This window comes from Lepeophtheirus salmonis, chromosome 14 (assembly GCF_016086655.4).
Source record: "Lepeophtheirus salmonis chromosome 14, UVic_Lsal_1.4, whole genome shotgun sequence".
NCBI lineage: Eukaryota > Metazoa > Arthropoda > Copepoda > Siphonostomatoida > Caligidae > Lepeophtheirus > Lepeophtheirus salmonis.
Genome location: NC_052144.2, coordinates 43,781,020 through 43,792,726, shown reverse-complemented (window position 1 = coordinate 43,792,726; position 11,707 = coordinate 43,781,020). Strand labels below are relative to the sequence as shown.

General features: G+C 31.8%; 1 protein-coding gene and 1 pseudogene across 1 annotated transcript; both read right to left on the bottom strand.

Annotated features, from left to right (window-relative positions):
* Positions 1-594: 594 nt before the first annotated feature.
* Positions 595-1,708, bottom strand: LOC121129643 (phospholipase A and acyltransferase 4-like; annotated as a pseudogene).
* A 5,498-nt stretch (positions 1,709-7,206) lies between these two features.
* LOC121128972 (mitochondrial mRNA pseudouridine synthase RPUSD3) lies at positions 7,207-8,586 on the bottom strand. Its single transcript, XM_040724595.2, has 2 exons — positions 8,263-8,586; positions 7,207-8,192 (listed from the first exon to the last, which is right to left on the bottom strand). The coding sequence occupies exons 1-2, from the start codon at positions 8,496-8,498 to the stop codon at positions 7,439-7,441; spliced, it is 990 nt and encodes a 329-aa protein (XP_040580529.1). The 5' UTR covers positions 8,499-8,586; the 3' UTR covers positions 7,207-7,438.
* Between the last annotated feature and the right edge of the window lie 3,121 nt (positions 8,587-11,707).

The following is an 11,707-nucleotide window of genomic DNA, read 5'->3' as shown; positions in this document are numbered from 1 at the left end:
TTTAAAAATACATAATAAAATATATGAATTTATATAATATATAATTACTATATTTTCCCGGAGCCAATACGATTTTCAATGTAGAAGGTTATTTTCTCTATTCCAGTAACTCATTCCCTTCCCCAAAAATCATATAACAGGCAACTGATGTAAACAATCGTCTTAATTCAGAATTACCATATGTTTAGCTCAAACCTTACACAAACCCCATATCTAATTATAAGTAGGTATACTAACTGCATATCAACGAGTAATGAAGGGTCGGCTGAAAGACAAATTTTGCTCTAATAATATAGAAGAAATCCTCAGGGTTATTTTCTGTTTTTCATGAGCAGGTTTACAGGTAAACTACTCAATACTTATATCAATTCATGTGTTCTGTCCACAAGAATGAAAGGATAATGATAAGAATTTGAGAAAATATAATTATATGTTGGGATGAGTCTTTGGGAGCGCTTATTACTAAAAACAAACACAATTCATTTTAAAATACCAGGATTTAGATTTAATTCGAATATTTAACATATACTGAAAATGCACGTGAATTGTATCAATATCAAAAATATATATTAATATTAAATATTAACCCCTATATTAATGAGAAAATTTACAATAATTCCCTGGCCACCCCTGTATATGAACTGAAATCTAAAATACACCTTTTTTAAGTATTTCCTCATTCGTAATTGAAATATTTGAAGATATTAGAGAACTTTAATAAAAAATATACATAATATATTAATATTTATAGCTTTTTTATATTGAAATTTAATATGGTTAATACAGGTGAGAATTGTTAAAAAATTTCACAAAATATGTACAAAATATTAGATCGATTTTTGGTGAAACCACGGGTAAAGTATACCTTATTCACCTATGGGCCCTTCCATATTGTCTGTATCGTTTTTCTTGCATTTTGTGGAGTATGATTTCATAGTTTTATTTTGTCTTTTAGCCCAATACTCCATTACAAAATGATTAAAAGACTCAACGACAAACGATACTGGAAATTGAGAAGGGTCCATAGGGTAATGAGCTTTACTTTGTCCATTGCTCCTCCAAAAATCGACCTATTGTTAAGTAGACCATTACATTATTGTCATGTATTTTTAATGACGATGTCAACTAATGTTACAAATTTCCTACAGTTGTTGCAGTTGAAATTACTGGATGAATCTGTTCACTGGCTTTACATCCCTTTCTGACGTATTTTACAAAATCCTCACAATTGTACATAATTATATGTGTATATCCTGCTTGATTGAATCAGTTCATTGCCAAGGACAATTAGTATATCATCAATAGGTCTAGATTTAATCTCCATATCAAAATCGTTATTTATACTAAATTTTGAGTCTTTTACCACATCTATAAAAAGTCCAATTGTGCTACTTTGGATTTTCCATTGGAGGACGCAAAGGCAAGAGGATAATTTCCATTGATGTGCACGACCTGTTGTTTATTTTTGTCATCCAATTTCTTATCAGATTTTTTTTTTAAATAAAAATTTGGTCCAACAAGTATACACCAATCGCTGATAGTCTTCCTAGGAATCTCTATACAATCACCAGTTTGAATCACATTGAATAAACTCATCCCAATCGTCAAGAGTAAAGTATTTCCCCGTTTTCCCCAATTGATTGTCTCCATCCCATCTTTAATGTCCCAATAATCAAAACCTAGTAAACTTTGACTCATAGTGATGGAGATAGCTAAAATAAAAGATCACGATTTACGACTATTATCGATTGAATAACCACATAAATCTCAATATACCTCTATGCTAATGAAAACTTCTACCAGGAGGAGCACAAGCTCCAATCATGCAGCCTGTTCGGGTGAAAAACATCATTTTTGATGATAAATTCCACTTGGTAAACTTTGTACAATTATAAAGCTATAATAATTGTCGTAGTGGTAATTTAATCTAAACATCACGTGGTACTTTAGTCAGCTCTTCCATTTTGGAATAATATTTGAAATACCAAAAACTTGTTTACAATTTAAAATCAAAGTAGATAAATGTTAAATGGTTTTCTAACGTAAATGTTCAAAAATTATTTAATTAATTATTTAAACTGATGTAATTATCCTTTAAAATAAAATATCAAATTCAGTTAACGTTAGTACAAGATCATTATCTAGCAAGTTTCATTCAAATAATTGATTTATATGAAATATTATTCCTAACTATAAATTAAGAATAATTTATTCTTAGATGTGTGTGGTTTTAATGAAATTATTTATGTTGATTTATAATTTTAGGGAATAATAATTTTAATTTAATTTCTAGAGTATGATTAGTATAGTTTTTTGAAGTTGGATTTATAATATTTAGAGATCCTGTCTCCGAATTTGCAGCTATTTTAAAATTTGCGATTCCAAATCATAGATAAATATATATATGCTCTATGTTCCAAATAAATCCGACTCTGTGAGTAGATACATGTGACTCTCAAGACTCCCGCTTCCCTCATCAGTCATAATTATTACTTCATGGAAACGATGTACCCAATTACTCAAAATTACATTATTTGGATCCTTTTAAGGTCCTAAATGTACGCTTAGGAAATTAATACAGTCTGCCTGATGTTTACAATTGGTTCCATTTCAACACCAAACATAAGAATCTTGATCATGCTAATGAATTAATTACATTATCAACGTAACATTAATGGTGGAATATTTTTAATTCGAAATCCATTCAACTCAGTGTTTAAATTAAACATGCAAGTTTATTAACTCCCGGCTCAATTAAATATAATTAATTAAAATTATATTATTTTGATCCTTTTATACTGATGAATTGGAGATATGGGCAATCGATACAGACTGTATAAAGATTATATCCGTTTCTGTTCGGCAACTAACATGTGAATACATAATTATTAATCAAATTTAATATTTTTAATTAACTTTTTTTTTTTTAAAACTTCCACAAAAAATATTTTTCTATGAATAACTTTGGACTCTGGGAAAAAAATTCCAAGATATTTAATTTTTGGATTTTTTGTTGACTTTTCAAAATTGAGAAAAATGGGCTTGATGCAAGTGAAAGTTAAATAATTAGAAATAGGATAAAATCCATAGCTCATTCAGGAGATATTTATTATTGTTAATTCCTAACTTAAGAAATATTGCTTAGACAAGTGGGTGGATGAGTGGGGGGGGGGGCAATTGCCCCTGGCGACTATGGCCCTGAAAGATTATCTCCTTCTTTTTATGACAGACAAAATTTATACACATAATTAAGAAAAGTATACGTATAAAAAAAAATATGACGAAAATATTTAATCCAATAATTCCCAGGTCAAAAAATTTCCATTAATGGAATTTTAATGAGACAGTTGGATATATTATATATACATCATGTATCCAAGTTACGATGTCAGTATAAGATTCAATTTATTTGTCTTCAAATACATTATTAATTACAACATTGGTCATTCTATTTACTAAAGGTAAATACTGAGGGAAAGAGCGGACAGACAAAACATCTACAACAACATCAGATCTATAAGAGAAAGAAATAAGGTCTTCATCTACAGCTATTGCACCGACTGATATTTTATTTCTATTAAAGAATTCAATAAAAATTTAATTTTTTTAAATAATTGTAAAATTAAAAAAGAACAGAATTTACTTTTTTAATATCAAATACTTATATGAATTTTAGACTATAAAATTAAATCATATTTTTAGGAAACTATATACTTAATTATAATTATATGTGTCCAATAATCAAGACATGTTTTTGCAAATACTTCCACCTTCTTCTTTTTTTTCGGTTAAACGGGCGTTTTCGTTGTTTTTTATCTTAGAATGTTCAAATAAAGTAGGAATTGCATTATGTACCAAACACCACAGTCCTTTTGGAGACTTCTGCGGGAAACATTGATTCTTCAAAGTGACCCTAAAGCAAATAATTTAAGTATAAATAATTAGAAGATGGATCCCAGTGACATCCTTATAAAACACCCATTAATATAATTTTCAAATAACTCACATGGTGAAAAATAGTTGATTATATTACTTGGTAAACTCTTGATTTTTTGGTGGGAGTCCTTCGCACGTTTGATGGCATTGATCTACAACTTCTTTCGATTGATGCCTTTTGGAAAATGAAACATTTTCTTTGGAGATAAGCCAGGAAACTTTTTAGTCGAAGTTGATCTATTATTACAATACACTGTACTATAGTTTACGATTGTGAAAAATATATATTGCAATTGATTAGTATTGGCTAATTATGATAAATAATTAAATTAAGCTCACAAACTAGTACATAAATTGTCTTCAAGACCTTTAAACCAGACTTTATGGCAGCTGACAATTTTAAGCCAATGAGCAAAGAGAAGGGAAAAAAACTCTTCTTCTACTAATTGTACACTCTTTCCCTTGAGTCCTTTAATCGATACCATCAAATATCAATTATTGTTATCAAGAGGGCCGTTCAGGTAAATCCGGACGACCTTTAACTGCATCCTGATCAATAAGGGAAGTAAGTAGAGGTTTGGAATTTTATTTACATGTTCTAATAATACAAGAGAAAAACTCATTGAATGTGTTTGCCATTTTCGCCAATCATTCGCTTGATACAATGCCTAAAGGATTTGCAGGCTTTGAACACCTCAGTGGAGGATACTTTTTTCCAATATTTGATGATGGAGTCCTTCAAAGAGTAGATATTATTATGTGAATTGGCTGAGAACTTCCTTTCTAACTCCCCTAAAAGAAGTAATCCATGGGGTTCATATAGGAGTTGGACGGATAGATGTGGGGGTGTAAAAATGACACATTCTCTTCTTTAAACAATTTTTGGGTCTTGCAAGCCCTGTGAGAGGGGACCGAGTCTTTTTGAAACAGGAACTCCACAACATTGGCCTCAGCTTTCATCCAAGGTATCACATTGTAAGACAGGAGTTCACAGTACTTGTCGTCAACCACCCTCTCCTTTGGCTCAAATAACATGAGAGGCATGACACTGCCGTTGCTCCCAATCATCTCAAGGGGCATGATGCTGGCTGGGAACTTGGTTTTAAAGACAGTCCATTGTTACTTATCCGAAAAAAAGGGGATTCAGTTACCTTGGGACTTCAAATCGTTCAACAATTTTCTTCCGTCGCAGCCCGGGTGGCCTTCATTTTGGCTAAAAGGGTATGTATTTTGTAGAAGTGGTATGACTTCATCCTCAAGTAAGTGTTTATGGCCCTTGAGACTGCTTATATGGCGCTTTTTAGCAAGAAAGTTAATTGGATTCCCAGCAAATGACTTCAAGGAACGTTTCAGGGCTACGAGGAATATGAGTGCGTTTTTTATCACTCTGGAACTTGTGAGGTTTTCTCTTATATGCCCTTTCCTTCTTCCAGTAGTTGTAGAATCTTTGGATATCCGAGCATATTCTTGATGTACGCTGGGCTGTGTCCCGCGCAAACAAATTCGATGATGGTGTTCCTCCGAGTCTCCTACATCGTAAATACTTCTTTTGAATTAAAAGTTGCGCAACTAGCTTGGACTAAGGCTCAACCTCTCACTTTAAAATTGAAATAACCGAGTTAAATGCTTTCCTTGTAGTTCGGAATGTAGTTCAAGATGGTCCGAATTTACTTGAACCATGCTATATTAACACAACATGGTTACTATGTACTTATGAGTAATATAACAGTGGGCATTTGAACTTTAACGTGTGCCACAAAATTCTTGTATATTAGTATTTTTTATTAAAATAGTCAAAAATTACACCATTAATATGTCGATCATCATTGGAATATACAATTATTGGATACTTTTCATCCCAAATACTGTAAATCTTTCTTTTAAAACTAGTAATCTCATTTTTTGGATGCAACTTGTACAATTTGCTTATACAAGTTCTAACTTGTACACAACATACATATAAGATATTTTTTGTCGGAAAGACCGCATCTATTATATATTATTTAATTAATGCGGTTATTTATTAGGTTAATAACTAACAAATGGTCATAACACCTTCTCTCCTCTTACATAAACGATCTATTAAATAATAAGGTCGAAAACTTGTTCACTTATAATTAATTCTAGACATTTATATGAAGAACCATCTTGTTAGGGGGATGGAAGATGTTAGATGATGCCCCAACACAGATAGGTGAATTCATAATGAAAACTCACTTCTTAGACCATTCATTTCCTAATATGCCAGCCCATATTCATGAGATATAATACTCAAACGATTGTATAATTTAATACAGTATGTAGTTATTATTAATCTAGAATTTAATCATCTCTTTATCCTAAGGTTGATTCATACGTATTTTCTTATCGATTGACAATAAATATATATTGATAATTTGTATATTATATTCTTAAGAGGTAAGTTACATAAAGATCTAATCAAGTTTTTACTTGAAGGTTGTTTGATATCCATCTATGTAATATAAAATGTTAATCTATTTCCCTGCTACATTGAAAGAGTTTGATGTAAATACGATTGCCATTTTGACTGATTTGAAATGGCATTATTAACGAAAGAGGATAAATAAGACATGCTCTCTTAAAGACCATCAATAGAATCTTTCAAAAATGATTGGTAGTGTTTTTTTGTTTTTTTTAAATAATAAGAATATTAGTATGAGTTCTATGAATAAAAAAACGATTAACGTTTAACGTGTAGGTTTTATATAAATTCTTATTTAGAGTGCCAATAATAAAAAAATAATTATGAATATCCATTTATTTATAAATGGAGAAGACATATTATTTTGTACTCCCAATGCTGAATGTAATTACAGTTGAATTGCCCCTCACATAAATCTTCATGTCTAATTATTTTTTATTATTATGTTGAAAAATAACAATTCACGAATGATTTAACGATTTTATAGACTGACTAATATTGAGTGAATCAAGTACTGTTAGGCATGCATCTACCATAAATTGAAATTATATTTCATATTCAAACTGAAGGATTACATCATCATCATCCTTGTGTAAATCAAATATTTGCTCCAAAATAAAATGGATTTACAGCCCAATTACTTTTTTGTAATATTTATCTACATAAATAACTTATTTTCGGAAGAAGAAAAAAAAAGAAAGACGGATATACTTTCATCATCCTTCTTGCATCACTTATATTTTAAAAGATATAGTAGATATTTTTTTTAATTGCACCACTTCAATTACTATTTCAACTGTGTCTTCCATTACAATAAAAGTCGTAAATACATACTTAAAAATATTTTTATCAATTCAGAGTCTCTTAAATATTGAGAAATTTCAAAAACTACCCATTAACTATGCATATGAATGATCAAATTGGTATGTATTACATTTATAAGGCTGGATAATTATCAATCTACGAATTCATTATGAATTCTTGACGATGATACATTACAATAGACTTTTAGGAAGAATTATTTTCTCTAACGTAATAATCAAAGCTATTGCAAATAAATTAATTCGTTTGTCCGTGAGTCAACGGCTCAATTTCCTTGGATTTTGGCTCAATATAATGCTCTCTAATAGGTAATTTGATGTTGTCGAATGAAACTTTTAATGCATTGCATGTCTCCATGAAATAATCTGGAGGAGGTGCTACCAAAACAAGGTCATCTTTCCCACTAATGAATTGCTTTAGAATGATACGATATTTGTGTATATGTTTGGGTAAAATATATTCTTCACCGGGATTGAAGCCAAGGGCGTTGAGAATCCATGGACTCAACTTTTGAACTTTATTCGGTGGTGATGAGGTATGAGATACTTTTGTGGGATAGCCATTAATAGAGTTCACTCTATAACTGTAAAGGAAATCTCCTAAAACGGGACTTAATAAATCCGACATGTAAAGTTGTATGAAATGATTCTCAATACTCGAAGGAGATACACAAACTAATGCAGACTGTCCAAAAGAAGACTTGACTAGAGTCTCAGTAAATAGATAATATCTTAATAAACTTTTAGATGACTTTAACTTAGTCTTTGAATAGAGATTTCGTGTGAGAACAGGCTCCACGGATTTTGTTCCAGAATATGCATATTTATAGGAATCTATTGTTTCAAATTTGTTATTAATGCGGGGAAATCCATCTGTGAGCGTCAAATAGGACTGATGTAATAATTTGTATGACTTAGATCGATTTTTAGCCCTTTTAACCAAGTTTTTGCTTTCAGGCGTTGTTCCAAGAATGAGAAGACCCGTTGAAAACCTATAAAGGATCATTTATGAAATATTAAATATGAAATATTAAAATTCTAGGAAGACAGATAAATATTAACCTTTCTGGAGATGAAATATAATCTAAATACGGAAGTTGAAGAATATCCTTGAGTTCCGGAATGATTTCTGGTAGGGAAAATTCATTTTGGGTCGATGGTGAAATCCCAAGATTGAAGGGTTTGTTGATAACGAGAAGGCCATGATCACGATAGAGAACACAGGAGTTGGCCAAATATGAAGTTAATTCAGATCTATTCTTCCAGACACCGACTTTGGAGTAAAGGTTTTTCAGCATCTTTCTCCTTTATTCGATCATTCATCAAAATTAAACGAAAATATGACGAGGTTGGGTGAGACATATTTCATCATCGGGGAAATTTATCTACACATGTTGTATATAAAAAAATAGGAAATCCGGCAGAAGAGGCGTGCTATAAACAGAAATGAATATTGAATGAACACAATAAAGTCCTGAAGCAGCGAAAATCCCAGTAAAAGCAAAGTCATTTTTTAAATTCTTCAAGTATCGCATTCATTCATTCCATCACCATAAGTTCAAAGTTGATGAGTAGCGCATTTTTGAGGGTATGTCATTCAAGTCTACGTCTGTTCTTTGCACAGATCGACTACAAAATATCCTTTCTTTCGACTATTTCGAACACTTAAATAATTGTACTTCCAAGTACCACAACTCAACTATATATTAACTGGTGTTCAAGCAAAAATTGTACTTTGATTAACTACACTTGGCGTATGGCTTTTATACATAGGTGTTAGAATCTAAAAATTATGGATGAAGAGTTGGTATGTTTGGATAAAACTGCATCATCGTCTTGCCATCATAATTTTGATGAGGCGGATGGTACAAAGGATACTTGTTCTAGGAAAAGAAAGAAGTCATTGAGCTCATTAGACTCATCTATAATTAACAAAAATGATGCAAAGAAACTTAAAAATACAAATGTAGGAGGAGTGTGCCCATCTCACAAAAAAGCCAAAAAGGGTGTCTGTCAGCACTGTGGTGTTTGTAGACTTTGTGATCCCCCATCCACCTGCTCTTCCGAGGGAAATCATATAAATTGGCGGAAAAAATTAAAGAAAACAAGTCCACAAGTTTCAAAAGAAGAAAGTACGTCCTTTAGGATAAAGAACAACTCCATTTTTGAGGATGGAGACTATCAATTTAATCCTTCCAACTGTAAAAATAAAATGACTCGAATTGCGAGTATCCTTGGTCTTAAAAATAAAACTTTTCTCGAAGATTTTCCTAAAAAAGGTTTTACTTCAAGCTCCATTGATAAAAAGGGAAGAAGTTTTGGAAGAGCCAAACTTGCTTACAAGAGGATATCAAATGGCATCAAAAATCTCATCTGCCCAACGGATCCTTCATTATTGGAGGACATGAGCTCCAATAAATCAGATGATTGTTGCAAAAAGAGTCTTCGTAAAATAACGAGTAATTTGGTTAAATTAAGCTTTTTTGGAAACAAGACTTCACGTGTCATTGCTCAGTGCCTTATGGCATCATCATTTACACGAAATTCTTGTGTTAAATATCTGAATGAGGAATTTGAGTATTTAGATGGGGAAATAAAATCCAAAGTTCAAGCCAAGTCTCGTCTCATGGGAACACAAAAATTTACTAATCTTCATAAAACATTCAATTGCTTGATCAACGGGGCAGATATACCTAAGCAAGATTATTCCTCGCGAATTGATTCAAGTCGAATTGCTAATGTAATTTCATTTATTCAAGAAAGAGAACCACTAAAGCCTGGTTCGGGAACGAGGAATATTCAAGTATCTGGATATATATTCAAACATATCCCTCAGTATGGCCGTAGTAAAAAGTCAATAGAAATGTTACAAACACAATATTGCTCACTCGTAACGGCTGAAAATAGAATTGGTCGTCAAACTTTTCGAGATACAATAATGGCAATGACAAAGGGAAATGAAACCAAGAATGAGGTGTCTCCTTATTTTCTACGATTTAAACATTTAGGAAATATATTTTGTAAAATGTTAAGACGAATCCATGAGCTAAATCCCATGATTGGAGTCAGTGAAATAGAAACGTCTTGGGAGAAAATTCGTAGATTTCTAATGTGGGAATTTGGAAATCGTCATGTTCAACACCGAGATATCGATGCTATACATTGCTGTCAATTTGCTCTCGGGGAGTCTTGTGGACATATTCATGCTGACCGATCATGTTCGAGATGTGCTGAGTGTTTTACATTTTTCCCTTTCAGAGTCAAGGAGATGCTTATTTCTGTACTTGAAATAGTTAAAGAGGATTGCAAATTTGAAATATCATCTATGATTAACGAAGCTATTCCGAAAATGAATCAAATTCTTGTTGAGTACATGGGATATCGATTGAGAATCTTTCATCGATTTAATGCGGTTGATAAAATCAAAAATGAATTGGCAGAAACGGATCATGGATCAAAAGTTTTAATTCTTATTGATCACATGGAGAAAGTGTTTCCCTTGAAGTATAGTAAACCTGAACTATTAGAAAATCCTCCAGATGAATACTTTAGCAATAAAGGTATATGTATTGTAGGTACAATCGAAATTCAATATGGAAGCTCTGGTTTCCAATGCCGTCATATAGATTATGTATTTAAAGACTACTACACTCAAGATAATGTTCAAGTTGCTGCTGTGATAGAAATGATATCGAGAAACATTCTAAGTCGGCACCCATCCGTCAAAGAAATAATCTTTCAGAGTGACAATTCATCATGTTTTTCTGAACCTGAGCTTATTCCATTTATTTTTAATCTAAATGACTCTCGACGAGAAGATGGCGAGCCTCTAATTAAAAAATGGATCTTTACAGATGTTAGGCCTGGTGTCAGCGAGCTTTCCGCTCATTTTTACTTGCTTAGTTCCATTTTCAAAGCTTATTGGAACCAAGAGAATAGCTTAAACTGCGAAGAAGATCTCCTTAAAGCATTTTCACTATGCGAGGCTCTCAAAGGAACCACTGTTTTATTACTTGATGCTTCTCATCTAAACGGACCCATTGTAAATCAAAAATTTAAAGTGAGAAGAATAAATCCACGAGAAATGAGAGAAATCTACTGGTCCAAAGATTATGTTGAAATTTTTGGAACCTTAGGTAGTAACAAATATGAAAAAATATCCTCCAACCATTTATATGATCATAAAAATAGTCTAATTATTACAACTGTAGAGTTACAATTTGCTACACAAGATATATTGGTTTCTTATATCCAAGAAGAGTTTGAATATAGTCCATCCAAAGAGGAAAGTTTAGCAAACCCTAAAAAATCAAAGTTTCAGGATGATTCATCAAAAGCCCACCACATGTCATATCCATTAGCAATTAATACTGGATGGGCAAAAGAAAAATGTGAATTTACTCCTTATTTTAGCACAGAGTGTCTAAGTAAACTGAGGGAACTACATGTGAGAAATAAAGACAGAGGGAAGAAAATAACTTCTGAAGAAGCCCATACGATTATCTCC